This window comes from Myodes glareolus, chromosome 4 (genome assembly GCF_982192425.1).
Source record: "Myodes glareolus chromosome 4, mMyoGla1.1, whole genome shotgun sequence".
In the NCBI taxonomy this organism is placed as follows: Eukaryota; Metazoa; Chordata; class Mammalia; order Rodentia; family Cricetidae; genus Myodes; species Myodes glareolus.
The window spans coordinates 84,670,889-84,692,881 of NC_142029.1; the positions used below are offsets into that span (position 1 = coordinate 84,670,889).

The 21,993-nt window shown below is 37.7% G+C and overlaps 1 protein-coding gene across 4 annotated transcripts in view; it reads right to left on the reverse strand.

The window, feature by feature from the left end:
• Scaper (S-phase cyclin A associated protein in the ER) overlaps positions 1-21,993 on the reverse strand; it is a 354,060-nt gene that overhangs the window by 286,547 nt on the left and 45,520 nt on the right. For all 4 annotated transcript variants that reach the window (XM_085688786.2, XM_085688784.2, XM_085688782.2 and 1 more), the window contains exon 6: positions 13,514-13,614. In XM_085688786.2, the coding sequence (XP_085544912.2) occupies positions 13,514-13,614 (101 nt within the window). The remainder of the gene's footprint in view (positions 1-13,513; positions 13,615-21,993) is intronic.

Genomic DNA, 21,993 nt, shown 5'->3' on the forward strand with positions numbered 1-21,993 from the left:
TGAGCAAAAACATAGTCAAAGTCTGCAACCCTGATTACTAGAATGGTTCTATACTAACAAGTGAGTAATTCCTGATGGTTCACAATACAGGATTTTCTAGACAGTCAAACAACAAGCACTACTTCTTTCAAAAGGGTCATGGGTTATAAAATACAGAGATGCACTGCTTGTTTGCTTGTTTGAGACAGGGTACATTAGGCAGCTCTGGCTGGCCAGGCACTTACTATGTAGACCAGGCTGATCCAGACCTCAGAGATCCTCCTGCCTCTACCTCTTGAGTAATAAAATTAAAAGTGTGCACCACCATATGCAACTGAGATAAACTTAATAATTACAAGCGTCTCCACATACTGAGAAAAAATTAAAGCAATAGTACTAACTCAGCTTATTTTTTCTACCATAGAATATTATATTTTCAACCACAGAGTAGATACACAAAGACACTATTGCTCTTTTGAAAGAACTAAGTGGTGTAAATGACCTTCTGTTGTCTTTATTCTCTGTTCACAAGTAACTGACAGGATACATAGCCCACTGAAATATTTTTCTTTTAAATATTTTTACTTTATTTTTCTACATACTAATCCTAGTTCCCCATCCTTCCCCTCTTTTTATGCTCCCCCCCCCCACATCTTCCCCTCACTTCACACCTATGGGCTCTTCAGAGGGTAAGTCCTCCCATGGCGAGGGGGTCAATAAATTCTGTCACATCACCATATTGAGGCAGAACCAAGCCTCCCACAACCCCGTGTTTAGGCTAAGCAAGGTATCTCTTCACAGGAAATGGGCTCCAAAAAGCCAGATCATTCATTCATTAGGGATAGTTCCTGGTCTCATTGCCAGTGACCCCACCAACTGCCAAGCCACCCACTGTCACCTGCATTCAGGGGGGCTAGATCGGTCCTGTGCAGGTTCCCCAATTGTCAGTCTGGTGTCTGTGAGCTCCTACAAGTTCAGGTCAGCTATTTCTGTGGGTTTTCCCCTTTGGTATTGGTATGGTATTGATCCCTTTGCTCAGTTATTGCTCCTCTGGAGTTCTGTCCAGTGGTTAGCCAAGGACTTCTGCATCTGCTTCCATCAGTTATTGGATGAGGGTTTCAGGAGATCATATCTATTTCCCATTCCTAGGTGAATTCATGTATATGTCTCTCTTAGGGTCCTCTTTGTTGCTTAGCTTCTCTGGGATTGTAGATTGTAGGCTAGTTATCCTTTGGTCTATGCCTAATATCCAATTGTGAGTGAGTACAAATCATTTGTCTTTCTGGAACTGGGTTACCTCACTTAAGATTTTTTTTTTCCATTTCCGTCAATTTATTGGCAACTTTCAAGATGTTTTTTACCACTGTGTAGTACTCCATTGTGTAAAATGTATCACATTTTCTTTATCTATTCTTCGGTTGAGGGACATCTATGTTGTTTCAGGTTCTAGTTATTATGAATAATGTTGCTATGAACATAGTTGAGCAAATGTCCTTGTGGTATAAGTGTGTCTCCTTTGGATATAAGCCTAAAAGTAGTATTGCTAGATCCTAAGGTAGACTGATTCCCAGTTCTCTGAGAAACCTCGATACTGATTTCCAAAACAGCTGCACAAGTTTGCCCTCTCCGCAGCAATGAAGGAGTGTTCCCCTTTCTCTACATCCTCTCCAGCATAAGCTGACATCAGTGTTTTTGATCCTAGCCATTCTGACAGGTGTAAGATGGTATCTCAGAGTTGATTTGATTTGCATTTCCCTGATAAGGATGTTGAGCAATTCCTTAAATGTCTTCCAGCCATTTGAGTTTCTTCTGTTGAGAATTCTCTGTTTAGATCAATACCCCATTTTTTATTGAATTATTTCACATTTTGATGTTTAGTTTCTTGAGTTCTTTGTATATTTTGGAGATCAGCCTTCTGTCAGATGTGGGGTTGGTGAAGATCTTTTTCTATTCTGAAGGCTACTCTTTTGTCTTGTTCACTGTGTCCTTTGCCTTACAGAAGCTTTTGAGTTTCAGGAGGTCCCACTTATTAATTGTTGCTCCAGTGTCTATGCTACTGGTGCCATATTTAGGTAATGGTCTCCTGTGCCAAAGTGTTCAAGAGTACTTCCTACTTTCTCTTCTATGAGGTTCAGTGTGGTAGGTTTATGTTGAGGTCTTTGATCCATTTGGACTTGAGTTTTGTGCATGACAACAGATAGGGATCTATTTGCATTCTTCTATATGTTGAACTCCAGTTATGCCAGCACTAATTGTTGAAGATGATTTCTTTTTTCAATGCATAATTTTCTTTGACAAAAATCAGGTGTTCATAGGTGTGCAGCTTAATATCAGGGTCTTCTATTCAATTCCGCTGGTCCACATGTCTATTTTTATTCCAATACCAAGCTATTTTCATTACTGTAGCTTTATAACAGAGCTCGAAGTCAGGGATGGTAATGCCTCTGGAAGGTCCTTTATTGTACAGGATTGTTTTGGTTATCCTTGGTTTTTTGTTTTTTCATATGAAGTTGAGTACTGTTCTTTCAAGGTCTGTGAAGAACTGTGTTGGGATTTTGATTGGGATTGCACTGAATCTGTAAATTGCTTTTGGTAAAATTGCTATTTTTACAATGTTAACTCTACCTATCCAAGAACATGGGAGATCTTTCCATTTTCTGATATCTGCTTCGATTTCCTTCTTCAGACATAAAGTTCTCATCAAAAAGGTATTTCACTTGTTTGGTTAGAGTTACCCCAAGATATTTTATGTTGTTTATGGCTTTGTGAAGGGTGATGTTTCTTTCTCTGATTTCTTTCTCAGCCCGTTTATCATCTGTATATAGAAGGATTACTGATTTTTTTTCAGTTGATCTTGTATCCAGCCACATTACTGACAGTGTTTATCAGCTGTAGGAGTACCCTAGTAGAATTTTTCGGGTGACTTATGTATACTACCATATCATCCGCAAATAGCAAAAGTTTGACTTCTTCCCTTCCAATTTGTTTTTTTTCTTTTTTTAAATTGTTTTTTTATAAAGAAAGCAAACTATTTTTTCTCATTTTACATATCAATCCAAGTTCCCACTCCAACCCCTCCTCCCATTCCTTCCACCTACCTCCCCACCCCACTCCCCATCCACTTCTAGGAGAGGGTAAGGCACAGTGCTTTGGGTAAGGTCCAAGGCCCTCCCTACTATACACAGCCTGAGCAAGGTATCCATCCGGAGAGAATAGGTTCCAAAAAGGCCAGTACAAGCAGTAGGGAATAAATTCTAGTGCCACTTCCAGTGGCCCCATAGTCTGCCCCAGTCATACAACTGTCACCCACATTCAAAGGGACCAGTTTGGACTTATGCTGTTTCCTTCCCTGTACATCTGGAGTTGGTGAGCTCCCATGAGCTCAGATAAACTGTTTCAGTGGGTGTACCCATCATGATATTGGAGAAAACAAGATATTCCATGACAAAACTAGATTTAAAAATACCTACCCATAAATCCAGCCCTACAGAAGTACTAGAAAGAAAATCCCAACCCAAGGAAGCTAATTGTACCCACAAAAACACAGGCAACCAATAACTTCCCTTCCAATTTGTATCCCCTTGATCTCCTTCTATTGTCTTATTGCTCTAGCTAGGACTTTGAGTACTATATTGAATAATAGAGAAAGTGGATAGCCTTGTCTTGTGTCTGATTTTAGTGGGCTCATTTTGAGTTTTTCTTCATTTAGTTTGATATTGGCTGTCAGCTTGCTGAATAATGCTGATATTATGTTTAGGTACATTCCTTGTATCCCTGATCTCTCCAAGACCTTCATCATGAAGGGGTGTTGGATTTTGTCAGAGTTTTTTTTTTTTTTCGGAATCAAATGAGATGATCATGTGGGTTTTTTTTTTTCTTCTTTCAGCTTGCTTATATAGTGGACTACATTGACAGATTTTCATATGTTGAACCATCCCAGGAATGCATCTCTGTGATGAAGCCTACTTGATAAGGTGGATAATTTTTCTGATGTGTTCCTGAATTTGTTTTGCCAGTATTTTATAGAGTATTTTTGCATCAATGTTCATGAGGGAGAATGGTCTGTAATTCTCTTTGTTGCATCTTTATTCATTTGTGTTTCAGGGTAACTGTAGCCTCATAAAAAGAGCTCAGTAACGTTCCTTCTGTTTCTATTGTGTGGAACAATTTGAGGAGTACTGGTATTAGTGTGTCTCTGAAATTCTGGTAGAATTCTGGGCTGAGACCATCTGGCCCTGGGTTTTTTTGGGTTGGGAGACTTTTGATGACTGTTTATATTTCCTTAGGGGCTGTAGGTCTATTTAATTTATCTGGGCTTGACTTAATTTTGGCATGTGGTATTTATCCAGGAAACTGTCAAGTTCCTTTAAATTTTCCAATTTAGTGGAGTACAGATTGTTGAAGTACGACCTGATGAGTCTCTGGATTTCTCCCATGTCTGTTGTTCTGTTCCCTTTTTCATTTCTGATTTTTTAATTCAGATATTCTCTCTCTGCCTTTTGGTTAGTTTGGATAAAGGTTTGTTTATCTTGTTGATTTTTTTTTGAAGAACCAACTCTTTGTCTCACTGATTCTTTGTATTGTTTTCTTTGTTTCTATTTTATTGATTTCAGCTCTCAATTTGATTATTTCCTGGCATCTACTTCTCCTGGAAGAGTTTGCTTCTTTTTGTTCTAAGGATTTTCAGTGTAGTGTTAATTCATGAGTGTTAGGTTGCTTCAGCTTCTTTATATGTGCTACGAACTTTCCTCTTAGCACTACTTTCATTGTATTTCATAAGTCTGGATATGCTGCACTGTCATTTTCTTTGAATTTTAAAAAGTCTTTAATTTCTTTTTTTATTTCTTCCTTGACCCAGTGGTGACTCAGTTGAGCATTGTTCAATTTCCATGAGTTTGTGGGTTTTCTGTAATTAATACTGTTGAATTCTAACTTTAAGCCACAGTGATTTGATAAGAAGCAGGGGACTATTCCAATTTTTTTGTATCTCTTAAGGTTTGTTTTGTTACCTAATATGTGCTCAGTTTTAGAGATGGTTCCATGAGGTGCTGAGAAGAAGGTATATTCTTTTGTGTTTTGGTGGAATGTTCTACAGATGTCCATTAAATCCATTTGAGTCATAAAATCTGTTTATTCCTTTATTTCTCTGTTAAATTTCTGTCTGACAAACTTGTCCAGTGGTGAAAATGGGGTGCTGAATTCTAACTCTATTAGTGTGTAGGGTTTGATGTGTGAGTTAAGCTTTAGTAATGTTTATTTTACAAATGTGGGTGCCCTTGTATTTAGGGCATAGGTGTTCAGAATTGAGACTGCAATATCTTGATGGATTTTTCCTATGATGAATATGAAATGTCGTTCTTCATCTCTTTTGATGACTTTTAATTTGAAGTTTATTTTGTTAGATATTAGGATAGCTATGCTTCTTATGTTCATTTAATCAGAAAATCTTTTCCCAACACTTTACCCTAAGGTAATGTCTGTCTTTGGAGGTGAGCTGTCTTTCTTCTAATGTAGTAGAAGAAAGGATTCTGTTTTTGTATCCTTTCTGTTAACCTGAGTCCTTTTATAGGTGAATTGAGTCCACTGACCTTAAGGAATATTAATGACCAGTGACTACTCCTGTTATTTTGTTTTGTTGGTGATGGTGGTGGTATTGTGTGTACATTTTCCTTCTTTAGGATTTGCTGTTATGGAATTATCTTTTGCCTGTATTTTTGTGGGTGTAACAAACTTTCTTGGGTTGGAGTTTTCCTTCTAATACTTTCTATAGGGCTGGATTAGTTGATAGTCATTATTTAAATCTTGTTTTGTCATGGAATATCTTGTTTTCTCTGTCTATGGTTATTGAAAACTTGCTGGGTACAGCAGTTTGGGTTGGCATCCATGATCTCTTAGTTTCTGCATAAAGGTCCGGTGTATCCAGGACCTTGTGGCTTTTGTTGTTTCCATTGAGAAGTTGGGTTAATTCTAATAGGTCTGCCTTTACTTGTAACTTGGTCTTTTTCTTTTGAAGCTCTTAATAGTCTTTATTTTGAATGTTTAGTATTTTGATTAATATGTGGCAAGGGGACAGGACTTGTTTTTTGGTTCAGTCTATTTGGTGTTCTGTAAGCTTCCTGTAGTTTCATAGCCAAATCCTTCTTTAGGTTGGAGAAGTTTCTTTCTGTGATTTTATTGAATATATTTTCTGTGCCTTCGAGCTGGAGTTCTCCTACTTCTATCCCTATTATACTTAGGTTCAGTTTTTCATGCTGTCCCAGATTTCCTGGATATTTTGTATAAAGAATTTGTTTGACTTAACATTTTCTTTAACTGATTAATCTATTGCCTCTATTGTGTCTCCCATGTCTGATATTCTCTCTTCCATCTCTTGTATTCTGATGGTTTTGCTTGTATAGATAGATGCTATTTGTTTACCCAGATTTTCCATTTCCAGAATTGCCTTAATTGGTGTTTTCTTTACTGCCTCTATTTCAGTTTTTAAGTTTTGAACCTTTGCCTTCACTTGTTTGATTGCTTTTTCTTGGCTTTCTTTAAGTGAATTGTTGATTTCTTTCAATGTTTTGTTTGTTTTTTCTCCATTTTTTAAAGAGAGTCATTAATGTGTTCTTTAAGGGCTTCAATCATCTAGATAAAGTTAAGTTTAAGGTCATTTTCTTCTGCTTCTTTTTCATTAGGATGCTCAGGTCTTGCTGATGTAGAGCCATTAGTTTCTGATGGTGCTTTATTACTTTTTATGTTGCTGAGTGTAGTCTTAACCTGTTGCCTACTCATCTCTACCTCCAATCAGTACAGGTAGAGCCTGTGCTTGTAGACTATTTCCCACTTTCTCTTCTATCTGGTTCAAAGTGGTCCGATTAATGTTGAGGTCTTTAACCCATTTGGACTTGATTTTTGTGCATGGTGATAGATATGGATCTACTTTCATTCTTCTGCAGGTTGACATCCAGTTATGCCAGCACCATTTGTTAAAGATGCTTTCCTTCTTCCATTGCATACCTTTAGCTCCCTTGTCAAATATCAGGTGTTCATAAGTTTGTGGGTTAATACCCGGGTCTTCTATTCGATTCCATAGGTCGACTTCTCTGTTGTTATGCCAATACCAAGCTGTTTTCAATACTGTTGCTCTGTAATAGAGTTTGAAGTCAGGGATGGTAATGCCTCCAGAAGTTCCTTTATTGTATAAGATTGTTTTGGCTATCCTGGGTTTTTTGTTTTTCCATATAAACTTGATTATTGTTCTCTCAAGGTCTGTGAAGAAGTTTGATGGGATTTTGATGAGAATTGCATTGAATCTATAGATTGCTTTTGGTAGAATTGCCATTTTTACTATGTTGATTCTCCCAATCCAAGAGCAGGGGAGATCTTTCCATTTTCTGGTATCCTCCTCAATTTCTTTCTTCAAGGACTTAAAGTTCTTGTCAAATAGGTCTTTCACTTTCTTGGTTAGAGTTACCCAAGATATTTTATGCTATTTGTGGCTATCATGAAAGATGATGTTTCTCTGATTTCCCTCCCTGCTTCTTTATCCTTTGTGTATAGGAGGGATAGCGATTTTTTGGAGTTGATCTTGTATCCTGCCAAATTACTAAAGGTGTTTATCAATTGTAGAAGTTCTTTGGTAGAGTTTTTGGGGTCGCTTATGTACACTATCATATCGTCTGCAAATAACGAAAGTTTAACTTCATCCTTTCCATTTCGAATCCCCTTGATCCCCTATGTTGTCTTATTGCTATTGCTAGAACTTTGAGCACTATATTGAAGAGTAATGGAGAAAGTGGACAGCCTTGTCGTGTTCCTGATTTTAGTGGAATCGCTTTGAGTTTCTCTCCGTTCAATTTGATGTTAGCTGTCGGCTTACTATATATTGCTTTTATTATATTTAGGTATGATTCTTGTATCCCCAATCTCTTCAACACCTTTATCATAAAGGGATGTTGGATTTTGTCAAATGCTTTTTCAGCATCTAATGAAATGATCATATGGTTTTTTTCTTTCAGTTTATTTATATGATGGATTACATTGATAGATTTGCGTATGTTGAGCCAGCCCTGCATCTCTGGAATGAAGCCTACTTGATCATAATGGATAATTTTTCTAATGTGTTCTTGGAATCGGTTTGCCAGGATTTTGTTGAGAATTTTAGCGTCAATGTTCATGAGTGAGATTGGCCTGTAATTCTCTTTCTTGGTTGTGACTTTATGTGGTTTTAGTATCAGGGTAACTGTAGCTTCATAAAAAGAGTTTGGCAATGACTCTTCTGTTCCTATATTGTGAAATACCTTAAGGAGTATAGGTATCAGCTCTTCTTGGAAGTTCTGGTAGAATTCTGCATTGAAACCATCTGGCCCTGGGCTTTTTTTGGTCGGGAGATTTTTGATAACAGCTTCTAATTCTTCACGACTAACAGGTCTATTTAGATTGTTCACCTGGTCTTGATTTAACTTTGGTAAATGGGACTTATCTAAAAACCAATCCATTTCTTGTACATTTTCCAACTTTGTGGCATATAAACTTTCGTAGTAAGATCTAATGATTCTCTGAATTTCCTCTGTGTCTGTTGTTATGTCCCCCTTTTCATTTCTGATCTTATAATTTGAGTGTTCTCTCTCTGCCTTTTGATTAGTTTGGCTAGGGGTTTGTCAATCTTGTTGATTTTCTCCAAGAACCAACTTTTTGTTTCGTTGATTTTTTGAATTGTTTTCTGTGTTTCTATTTTGTTGATTTCAGCCCTCAGTTTGATTATTTCCAATCTTCTACTCCTCCTGGGAAAGTCTGCTTCTCTTTTTTCCAGAGTTTTCAGGTGTGCTGTTAAGACTCCAATATGTGCTTTCTCCATTTTCTTTAATTGGGCACTTAGTGCTATGAACTTTCCTCTTAGCACTGCTTTCATTGTGTCCCATAGGTTTGAGTATGTTGTGTCTTTATTTTCATTAAATTCAAGGAAGACTTTAATTTCTTTATTTCTTCCTTGACCCAGGGATGATTCGGTAGTGGACTGTTCAACTTCCACGCGTTTGTAGGCTTTCTGGTGTTCGAATTGTTATTGAATTCTAACTTTCTACCGTGGTGATCTGACAAGACACAGGTGGTTACTAATATTTTTTTGTATCTGTGGAAGTTTGCTTTGTTACCGAGTATGTGGTCAATTTTCGAGAAGGTTCCATGAGCTGCAGAGAAGAAGGTATATTCTTTTCTATTTGGGTGGAATGTTCTATAGATATCTGTTAAGTCCATTTGATTCATTACCTCTAGTAATTCTCTTATTTCTCTGTTGAGTTTCTGTTTGATTGACCTGTCCTTTGGTGAGAGAGGTGTGTTGAAGTCTCCTGCTATTAGTGTGTGTGGTTTGATGACTGCCTTGAGTTCTAAAAGTTTTTCTTTTACATAAGTGGGTGCTTTTATATTAGGGGCATAGATATTCAGGATTGAGACTTCCTCCTGATGAATTGTTCCTGTTATGAGTATGAAATGTCCATCTCCATCTCTTCTGATTGATTTTAGTTTGAAGTCAATTTTGTTAGATATTAGAATGGCCACACCCGCTTGTTTCTTAGGTCCGTTTGCTTGGAAAACATTTTCCCAACCCTTTACTCTGAGTAGATGTCTATCTTTGTGTTTGAGGTGTGTTTCTTGTAAACAGCAGAATGTTGGATCCTGTTTTCATATCCAATCTCTTAGTCTGTGCCTTTTTATAGGTGAGTTGAGTCCATTAATATTAAGTGATATTAATGACCAGTGGTTGTTGATTCTGGTTATTACTTTTGTGTGTGTGTGTGTGTGTGTGTAGTAGAGTTTGTGTGTTTCTCTTCTTTGAGTTGTGGTTGTGAGTGGTCGCTAGATGTCTGGGTTATTGTAGGCTTGATGGCAATGTTGGATTCCTTGGGTTGCGATTTTCCTTCTATTACTTTCTGTAAGGCTGGATTTGTGGCGACGAATTGTTTAAATTTATTTTTATCCTGGAATATTTTGTTTTCTCCGTTGATAGTGAATGATAGCTTGGCTGGGTATAGTAGTCCGGGCTTGCATCCATGGTCTCTTTGTTTCTGCAGTACCTCTATCCAGGATCTTCTGGCTTTCATGGTTTCCATAGAGAAGTCCGGTGTAAGCCTGATAGGTTTACCTTTATAAGTTACTTCACCTTTTTCCTTTGCAGCTCTTAATATTCTTTCTTTAATCTGTATGTTTTGTGTTTTGATTATTACATGGCGAGGGGATGTTTTTTTCTGATCCAGTCTATTCGGTGTTCTGTATGCTTCTTGTACCTTCATAGGAATATCGTTCTTTCGATTGGGAAAGTTTTCTTCTATAATTTTGTTGAATATATTTTCTGGGCCTTTGATTTGCCGTTCTTCTCCTTCTTCAATCCCTATTATTCTTAGATTTGGTTTTTTTATTGTGTCCCACAATTCCTGAATGTTTTGTGATGAGAATTTGTTGGATTTGCTGTTTTCTTTGGTCAGAGCGTTTAATTTCTCTATGGTGTCCTCAGAGTCTGAGATTCTTTCTTCTATCTCTTGTATTCTGTTGGTTATGCTTGTTTCTGAAGTCTCTGTTCATTTACCTAGATTTTCCATAGCCAGCCGGCCCTCGGTTTGTGATTTCTTCATTGACTCCATTTCAGTTTTCAAATCTTGAACTGTTTCCATTACCTGTTTGATTGTTTTTTCTTGGTTTCCCAGAATTTCATTTACGGATTTACTCATTTCTTCAAACTTTTTGGTATATTTCTCTTCCATTTCTTTACTCATTTCCTCAATCTTTTTGTTATACTTATCTCCCATTTGTTTACAGCAGATTTTCACCTCCTGTTTAGGTTCCTCTATTATTTTCATATACATCTGCTTAGAGTTGATTTCTTCTATTTCTTCTGGAGTAGGGTGTTCAATTATTCTCATTTCGTGCTCCCTGGATTCTGGAGATGTCATGTTGCCTTTCAGGTTGTTGGAGGAATTCTTGCATTGGCGCCTCCCCATCTCCACCTCTCTGGATGAAACTCCTCCGCACTCTCTGGATAGAACTCCTCAGCACTCTCTGGATAGAGCTCCTCAGCACTGCAGCTGGGATAGCTGGACTTCCCAGGGCCCAGGAGACAAGAATGCAGTGGCAGTGGGGGCAGGGAGGGGTCCGGTGAAACATGGAAGACCCTGCCGCAGAAGCTGAGGGGGGAGGGGCTGTGTTCTCTTCCTGGGCTGGCCGCCCAGGCTAGCACCCACTCACCTCTCTGGGTAGAACTCCTCAGCACTGCTACAGGGATAGCTGGTCTTCCCAGGGCCCAGGAGACAAGTCCTATGTTCTTATTCAAAGCCTATCAGTCCAGTCAGTCGCTCTATAGCTTACTTTCCATGTGATATAGTCCTTAGATATTTTACCCACTCACTCAGAAAGGAAAAAAAAAACAACCAAAACAAAACAAAAAACTGATTACTGATAGAAAATTTTGATAAAATATTATTCAAAAGCCTGAAGATTGGATAAGTTGTTACTAAATCATCTTTCTAAACGACTATTATAGCCCTACAGATGAAGGACATTCATTTCCATTCAACCTTGCCAACACCTGGTATCTTTTTTTAAAAAAATAAATAAATTTTTATTAAATTAAAGGTGGCACAAACCTTTAATCTCAGCACTTAGGAGGCAGAAGCAGGTGGATCTCTGTGAGTTTGAGGCCAGACTGATCTATAGGGCTAGTTCCAAGATAGCTAGAGCTATTACAAAGAGAAACCCTGTCTCAAAAAAGCAAAGAAAAAGTTATTGGAAAAATAATACAACACTGTCTTTGTTTTCTTTTTGAATTGTATATGCTTGTTACTACAACTAGTAATAGTAACATATTATCAATTACCATTTTTATATTTTTTCCATTTTGTTTTTTTTCTTTAGGAGTTTACATATTGGTAACTTTGGCTCACTGTTTCTATTGGAAATTGTGTCATTTTCCAAATGATTTAAGAAAGTTTATTGCTGCTGCTATTACAACACATTCCTGATACTTTGTAAGTATTCCTTACATTTTATATTTACCCATAGGCTTATTTTCTTCTTGCTAAATCAAGAGAGTCAATACTTTCTTCAGTAGTTTCTCATTCTATTTCAAAGTATTTAAAATCTAGCTATATAAATTCTTGTCAGGGTATTTTTTTTAATATATGTATCTTTAATCCTAACCTTTAAACCACCAAGTCAAGCATGATTTGAATACTACTGAAAGACTAATGCCATCAACAGGAAATTTAAGGCTGTTTTCCATATTTTGGAGCTGCTTCAGGAGGCAAAGATGTGTTGGTAGCTAGTTAACATAAAAAGAGATGCCCTAAGAGTTGAGAAAATGGCTAGTGGTTAAAGTGTCTGCAAGCAAGCATGAAGACCTGAATCAGGATCCCCAATATCCAGGAAAAGAGCCAGTTACAGTGGCATGCATCTATAATATCAGACCAAGAGGAACAGAGACAAGCAGATCTCTGGTGTTTACTGGCCAGTCACTCTAGCTAAACCTGATAAGCTCCAGGTTTGAGGAGAGAACTTTCTCAAAAAATAAGGTAGAAAGTAATAGAGAAAGGCACCCAACACCAACCTCTAGCCTCCACATGTACACACATACGTGTACATGCATAAATACCTGCATGAAAACAACACACACACTAAATCTTGGACCTCAGCATAACTTGTATTCTGTCCTGCTCTACTGGCAATTTAAGGCAGCTGCCTAAGGAAGCTATTAAACACTAGGATAAACAGTATCACAATAATTTTGAATAATCTATCTATGATAATGAGTATTGCGATGTATTTCTCTCCTTAGATTTCCTGCCCTGTAACCAGTAATTTTTAAGGAATTCATGTAGTTGAAATGTACATGAATGACTTCTCATGAATGAACATGACTTTTTCATTTAAATCAAAGAATCAATGAGTCTCGAGTATTCTTGTGTGCTTTAAGTTCCTTTAGTCTATAAGATGAAATACAATAACTTGAAATGATGTAAAGATAATGTTGAACAGCTAAAGTATAATAGTGTATATAATTAGGCTTTCTAGATTTCTAAAATTGTAACAAAATGAAATCATTTCCGTAGCAAGTATATATAGAGAGAAACAGAAAAACAATCAATTTCCTCACTGCCTACCACAATGAGAAAATACACTATACATTTCCCAGAAACTGTTTTTAATTCATGTATTCCTTACACTTAAAACAGTATGATTTGTTATCTTTGTCTTAAATGCCAATGATCCATCCTCCAAAAAAACTTACCATACATACACAGCATTAAGTTCCATTTTGTTATACCATTAGATCACAAAATCTATGTGTCATGTATAGCAATTTAATTTCTGACCTATGTAATATGACTAGCACTGTCAAGTGCACTAATAATGAATATTTGTTACATAACCAAAAGAGTAAAGTACTAGTCAACTATTAGATTGGTACAGATTTTGGATCAACCTGGTGTTAAGTCCACTGTCGATTTCAATGCTTGCTACTGAAACTGGGGTTACTACAAACATGAATACCAGAGTTCATTACCTGCTTTGAGCATCTGTCTTCTCTAACTTTTCCTGAAGTTGAATCCAGTCAATCAATGCTTTGAAATCTCTCACATAATAATCCAGCATCATTAGCACCTCCTAATTTAAACAACAAAACATTAGCTGTGGTAGAAAAAAAGTTTAGGAAAACTTATTAAAGTGAATGGTTTTCAGGCTAATAATTTTTTCAGGCTAATAATTTTTACATTTACATTCATTAGAGAAGCCATAGTCTACTTTTTTGTTCTTTTTAAATTGCTGCTCATTTTTCAGTCTGTTAGTAAGGCAATGTAAAGTACTTTAAAGTCTAGAGCTAAATTCCAAGAATGGCACAAATATATCTTCTCAAGGCCTTATTAAATAGCAATAATTTTAATACTTTTATTGTGTAGCTCCTATTCAGAAAAGTGCACAAATAATTCATGGAAATTGCTAAAAGGAAAAAAATCACATGAACACTAAACACACTGCAAAGACCTTGTAAACACCACACATGACAAAGAATACAACACTAACTAAAGGTTTCTCCATGTACCCTCCCAAACCTATTCCAGCCTTACTTCAGGGTAAGCAGCATCTCAGTATAATACTTAGGACACGTGACAAGAAGAGCCATAACTTCTGATTCCTTAGAGGGGAAAGCCTTCAGCTTTAAACCATTAAATACAATCTGTGCTTGGATTTCTCACACATACCCATGATTAATTTGAGGAACTTTCCTTCTGTCCTTCCACCTTTACATGAGTTCCAGAAATCGAACTCAGATTGCCAGGCTTGGGTAGCAGAGTACCAATACCTTCTAAGGTGACTCACAAGGCAGTATTTTAATTCTAAAAGGTTCCTGTTCAGTATGATTCAGTTGGTGCGGGTTCCCTCTGTATGCTATAAGTGTGTTTTATTACCATTGGTTAATAAAGAAGTTGCTTTGGCCTATAGCAGGGCAGAATATAGTCAGGCTGGAAGAGATAGAAAGAGAGAGAGTAGGTAGAGGCAAAGAGATGCCATGTAGCTGCTGAAGGAGCCAGATGCCAGAACCTTATCTGGAAAGCCACAGCCTCATTGCGATATACAGAATAATAGAAATGGGTTAATTTAAGATATAAGAGTTAGTCAGAAATATAGCTAAGCTACTGGCCAAAGAGTGTTATAATTAATATAGTTTCTGTGTGATTATTTGGTTCTGGGTGGCTGGGAACAAAAGAGAAGTCTCCAGTTACTCTCAGTCTCCATCCCATGTTTATAATTTTTATTATTCACATTTTTACAACTAATTTCTACCACAATCTTCTTTAACAAATAAATTATTCTGAAATATTCTCCTGAATTTCTTTGTTCAGCAGCACTCTGTATTTTCTGGGTCAAGACCCTATAACTGCTTAATTCAAAATATTCCTTTATTACTAAAAGCTTTGTGAAGATTTCCGACAATTCATCTAGACTCTATCTTCAATGGGAGAACTGGTCTGAATTACCCAATCCATCCTTCTAGAGAATTTGATGTAAAGAGACCTTCTGTCAAAAATGTTCAAAAACAGACACTGAAAAAAAAAACAAATCTTTACAAAGAAAATAATATAGGTCAAATACACAGCTGTATATGAAGAAAGAAACAGCATCAAAGAACTAAAAGTGGGAGTTTGCTTCGGGCCCACGGGAGGGGCCCGGCGAGGAGGAGCTCGGACTCCCCCCCTCCCACCCCATAGACTCACAGGTCACTCTGCACTGATGGCTCCACCCTGCTAGCTCCCCCGCCAGCCATCCCAGCTTCCAGCCAGAGGGCCATCGGAGGGGTGAGTTTGCTTCAGGCCTGCGGCAGGGGCCTGGCGAGGAGGAACTCGGACTTTCCCAGACCCCAGATTCCCAGGTCACCCTGCAGTGCTGGTTCCACCCTGCTAAGCTCTCCCGCCAGCCATCCCAGCTTCCATCCAGGTACAAATTCCTATATTTCTCCCTTCCCCCTGGGGCCATAAAATTTCCTCAGCTCAGCTGCCTTGCACGCTGGGCCTGCTCTGCAGGCGCATCCCGGAAAGAGGGAGTGTCTGTGCTTCAATAGCCTGCCTGAGGAAAGGTGGGCATTCTATCAGTGAATTCCCTGCCCAACAAGGGAACCTGACCCGCTAACAGAGGTTCCAATAGAGAGCATTTGAATGAAGAGATGGGCAGACACCAAGGCAAGGCCTCCTCCAACAATCTGAAAAACAACATGAAAACACCAGATCCCAACGACCCTACAACAGAAGGACTTGAACACTCTAACCCAGAAGAAGTGGAAAAAAGTGCCATTATGAAAGCAATAGAGTCCCTAAAACAGGATATGAATAACTCCCTTAAAGAATTGGATGAGAAGTATAACAAAAAGTTTGAAGAAATGAGTATAGAAATGGATGAGAATATATAACAAAAAGTTTGAAGAATTAAGTAAATCCGTGAATGATACCCTGAGAAACCAAGAAAAAACGATCAAACAAGTAAAAGAAACAGTCCAAGAATTGAAAACTAAAATGGAGGCAATAAAGAAAACACAAAACGAGAACCGGCTGGATATGGAAAACCTAGGTAAATGAATGGAGACTACAGAATCAAGCATGACCAATAGAATACAAGAGATAGAAGAACGAATCTCAGATTCTGAAGATACAATAGAGAAAATAAATGCTCTGGTCAAAGAAAACAGCAAATCCAACAAATTCTCTTCACAAAACATTCAGGAAATCTGGGACACAATAAAAAAAACCAAATCTAAAAATGATAGGGATTGAAGAAGGAGAAGAACTGCATATCAAAGGCCCAGAAAATATATTTAACAAAATTATAGAAGAAAACTTTCCCAATCGAAAGAATGATATTCCTATGAAGATTCAAGAAGCATACAGAACGCCGAATAGACTGGATAAAAAAAAAAGTCCCCTCGCCATATAATAATCAAAACACAAAACATTCAGATTAAAGAAAGAATATTAAGAGCTGCAAAGGAAAAAGGTCAAGTGACTTATAAAGGAAAACCTATCAGGCTTACAGCAGACTTCTCTATGGAAACCATGAAAGCCAGAAGGTCCTGGATAGAGGTACTGCAGAAACTAAGAGACCATGGATGCAATCCCAGACTACTATACCCAGCCAAGCTATCATTCACTATCAACGGAGAAAACAAAATATTCCAGGATAAAAATAAATTTAAACAATTCGTCGCCACAAATCCAGCCTTACAGAAAATAATAGAAGGAAAATCGCAACCCAAGGAATCCAACATTGCCATCACTGCCTACAATAACTCAGACAACTAGCGACCACTCACAACCACAACTCAAAGAAGAGAAACACACAAACTCTACTACACACACACACACACACAAACACACACACAAAAATAATAAACGGAATCAACAACCACTGGTCATTAATATCACTTAATATTAATGGACTCAACTCACCTATAAAAAGGCACAGACTTAGAGACTGGATAAGAAAACAGGATCCATCAATCTACTGTTTAAAAGAAACACACCTCAAACACAAAGATAGACATCTACTCAGAGTAAAGGGTTGGGAAAAGGTTTTCCAAGCAAACGGACCTAAGAAACAAGCGGGTGTGGCCATTCTAATATCTAACAAAATTGACTTCAAACTAAAATCAATCAGAAGAGATGGAGATGGACATTTCATACTCATAACAGGAACAATTCATCAGGAGGAAGTCTCAATCCTGAATATCTATGCCCCTAATATAAAAGCACCCACTTATGTAAAAGAAAAACTTTTAGAACTCAAGGCAGTCATCAAACCACACACACTAATAGCAGGAGACTTCAACACACCTCTCTCACCAATGGATAGATCAATCAAACAGAAACTCAACAGAGAAATAAGAGAATTGCTAGAGGTAATGAATCAAATGGACTTAACAGATATCTATAGAACATTCCACCCAAATAGGAAAGAATATACCTTCTTCTCTGCAGCTCATGGAACCTTCTCGAAAATTGACCACATACTCGGTAACAAAGCAAACTTCCACAGATACAAAAAAATATTAGTAATCACCTGTGTCTTGTCGGAAAACCACGGAGTAAAGTTAGAATTCAATAACAATTCGAATACCAGAAAGCCTACAAACACGTGGAAGTTGAACAGTCAACTACTGAATCATCCTTGGGTCAAGGAAGAAATAAAGAAAGAAATTAAAGTCTTCCTTGAATTTAATGAAAATAAAGACACAACATACTCAAACCTATGGGACACAATGAAAGCAGTGCTAAGAGGAAAGTTCATAGCACTAAGTGCCCAATTAAAGAAAACGGAGAAAGCATATATTGGAGAATTAACAGCACACCTAAAAGCTCTGGAAAAAAAAGAAGCAGACTCTCCCAGGAGGAGTAGAAGATTGGAAATAATCAAACTGAGGGCTGAAATCAACAAAATAGAAACACAGAAAACAATTCAAAAAATCAACGAAACAAAAAGTTGGTTCTTGGAGAAAATCAACAAGATTGACAAACCCCTAGCCAAACTAATCAAAAAGCAGAGAGAGAACAGTCAAATTAATAAGATCAGAAATGAAAAGGGGGACATAACAACAGACACAGAGGAAAATCAGAGAATCATTAGATCTTACTACGAGAGTTTATATGCCACAAAGTTGGAAAATGTACAAGAAATGGATTGGTTTTTAGATAAATACCATTTACCAAAGTTAAATCAAGACCAGGTGAACAATCTAAATAGACGGGTTAGTCGCGAAGAATTAGAGGCTGTTATCAAAAACCTCCCGACCAAAAAAAGCCCAGGACCAGATGGTTTCAATGCAGAATTCTACCAAAACGTCCAGGAAGAGCTAATACCTATACTCCTTAATGTATTTCACAACATAGAAACAGAAGAATCATTGCCAAATTCTTTTTATGAAGCTACAGTTACCCTGATACCAAAACCACACAAAGACACAACCAAGAAAGAGAATTACAGACCAATCTCACTCATGAACATTGACGCTAAAATTCTCAATAAAATACTGGCAAACCGAATCCAAGAATACATTAGAAAAATTATCCATTATGATCAAGTGGGCTTCATCCCAGAGATGCAGGGCTGGTTCAACATACGCAAATCTATCAATGTAATCCATCATATAAATGAACTGAAAGAAAAAAACCATATGATCATTTCATTGGATGTTGAAAAAGCATTTGACAAAATTCAACACCCCTTTATGATAAAGGTGTTGGAGAGATTGGGTATACAAGGATCATACCTAAATATAATAAAAGCAATATATAGTAAGCCGACAGCTAACATCAAATTGAACGGAGAGAAACTCAAAGCGATTCCACTAAAATCAGGAACACGACAAGGCTGTCCACTTTCTCCATTACTCTTCAATATAGTGCTCAAAGTTCTAGCAATAGCAATAAGACAACATAGGGGATCAAGGGGATTCGAAATGGAAAGGATGAAGTTAAACTTTCATTATTTGCAGACGATATGATAGTGTACATAAGTGACCCCAAAAACTCTACCAACGAACTTCTACAATTGATAAACACCTTTAGTAATTTGGCAGGATACAAGATCAACTCCAAAAAATCGCTATCCCTCCTATACACAAAGGATAAAGAAGCAGGGAGGGAAATCAGAGAAACATCATCTTTCATGATAGCCACAAATAGCATAAAATATCTTGGGTAACTCTAACCAAGAAAGTGAAAGACCTATTTGACAAGAACTTTAAGTCCTTGAAGAAAGAAATTGAGGAGGATACCAGAAAATGGAAAGATCTCCCCTGCTCTTGGATTGGGAGAATCAACATAGTAAAAATGGCAATTCTACCAAAAGCAATCTATAGATTCAATGCAATTCTCATCAAAATCCCATCAAACTTCTTCACAGACCTTGAGAGAACAATAATCAAGTTTATATGGAAAAACAAAAAACCCAGGATAGCCAAAACAATCTTATACAATAAAGGAACTTCTGGAGGCATTACCATCCCTGACTTCAAACTCTATTACAGAGCAACAGTATTGAAAACAGCTTGGTATTGGCATAACAACAGAGAAGTCGACCTATGGAATCGAATAGAAGACCCGGGTATTAACCCACAAACTTATGAACACCTGATATTTGACAAGGGAGCTAAAGGTATGCAATGGAAGAAGGAAAGCATCTTTAACAAATGGTGCTGGCATAACTGGATGTCAAACTGTAGAAGAATGAAAATAGATCCATATCTATCACCATGAACAAAACTCAGGTCCAAATGGATTAAAGACCTCAACATTAATTGGACCACTTTGAACCTGATAGAAGAGAAAGTGGGAAGTAGTCTACAAGATATAGGCACAGGAGACCACTTCCTAAGCAGAACCCCAGGAGCGCAGACAATAAGAGAAGCAACGAATAAATGGGACCTACTGAAACTGAGAAGCTTCTGTAAAGCAAAGGACACTGTCAGTAAGACAAAAAGGCTGCCTTCGGACTGGGAGAAGATCTTCACCAACCCCTCATCAGACAAAGGTCTGATCTCCAAAATATACAAAGAACTCAAGAAACTAGACACTAAAACTCTAATTAACCCAATTAAAAAATGGGGTACTGAACTGAACAGAGAATTCACAACAGATGAACTCCGAATGGCCAAAAGGCACATAAGGTCATGCTCAACCTCCTTAGCAATCAGGGAAATGCAAATCAAAACCACTTTGAGATATCATCTTACACCTGTCAGAATAGCCAAACTCAAAAACACCAATGATAGCTTATGCTGGAGAGGATGTGGAATGAGGGGAACACTCATCCATTGTTGGTGGGAATGCAAACTTGTGCAGCCACTGTGGAAATCAGTGTGGCGGTTTCTCAGGAAACTGGGAGTCAACCTCCCTCAGGACTCAGCAATTCCACTCTTGGGAGAGATCCCCACACTGTTCTCTAGACAGAGGAGAGGGTGCCTGAACCGGCCTTGGCCTATAACCATACTGATGAAGATTTTGCTTATCACCATAGATCCTTCATCTGACGATGGATGGCGATACAGAGGGAGACCCACATTGGAGCACCGGACTGAGCCCCCCATGGTCCAAATGAGGGGCAGAAGGAGGAAGAACATGAAAAAAACTCAGGACCACGAGGGGTGCGATCACCCACTGATACAAGGGGACTGATCTAATGAGAGTTCACCAAGGCCAGTTGGTCTGGGACTGAACGAGCATGTGATCCAACCAGATTCTCTGAATGTGGCCGGATTCTCTGAATGTGGCTGGCCTGGAGTCTTTCTGAAAAGTCACTGACAATGACACTGGGACTTGTTTCCTCTGCATATACTGGATTTTTGGGATCCAGTCTGTTCGGATACTCACCTTCCGGAACCTGGAAGGAGGGGGGAGAAACTTGAACTTCCCACAGGGCTGGAAGCCCTGACTGCTCTTAGGGATGGAGAGGGAGGAGGAGGGGGAGGAAGGGAGTGGGAGGGTGTTGGGAGGAGGGGCGGAAATGGAAACTTTCCTAATTTAATAGACTTTGAAAAAAAAAGAACTAAAAGTGAAAGAAAAAAATATTTTTATTTCTATTAATACTTTTATTTTTCTTATTAATGAATTTCACAGATAACAGTTTTTTCAAAATAAAAAATTCAACATCATTTTCTATTAAAAATACTTCTGTGTCTTTTCAAAAAAAATTTAAATTATTATTCTAGGTTTATGAGTATTTTGCCTACATGCATGTCTTTGCATCACATGTGTGACTGGATCTCAAAGAGGCCAAAAGAAGGCATCAGATCCCCCGGAACCAGAGTTAAAGACAGTTATGAGTCACCATATAGGTTCTGGGAATTGAACTCAGGTCCTCTGGAAGAACAGTTCATGTTCTTAATTATTGAATCACCTCTACTGTCTCTATCTGTGTATTCGTAGGTATTAAAACTAAATGATGAATGAGAAGAACAAGAGAAATTAAAACTAGTTTGTTATTATAAAGGACTCACTATAAACTAGAATATTACTTGAAAAGAGAAGTATTATATATGTGTGTATGTGTGTTACAAATTCTACCAGAAAAATAAATAAAACAGTCAAAATACTAAGAAAATGAAATAATAAAAAAAATAGTTAAAAGAATAAAACATGAGAGCTAAGGCACAATGGAAGACCCTCAGGATTCCTGAACCCTTTCACCCTGGGTATGCACAACAAGGTGCAACAGGGAGCACTTCTGGGATCCATTGAAACATTTGAGACAAACCACTACCCTAACCATTACGTTTGCTGCAAAGGCAGTAAACCAGTTAAGTTCGAAGGTGAGCCCCACAATGTCAACCCTCAAATGGAGAATAACTGACATTTGAAGAGCATTTACCAGTATCAGAATAAATATTCTTCGAGAACTCACATGGAATATTCACCAAGATAGACTACATTCTGACAAAAAATAATAGAAATTGTATAATATTTGCTCTTAGAAAACAATGGATTTAACTATAAATAATGT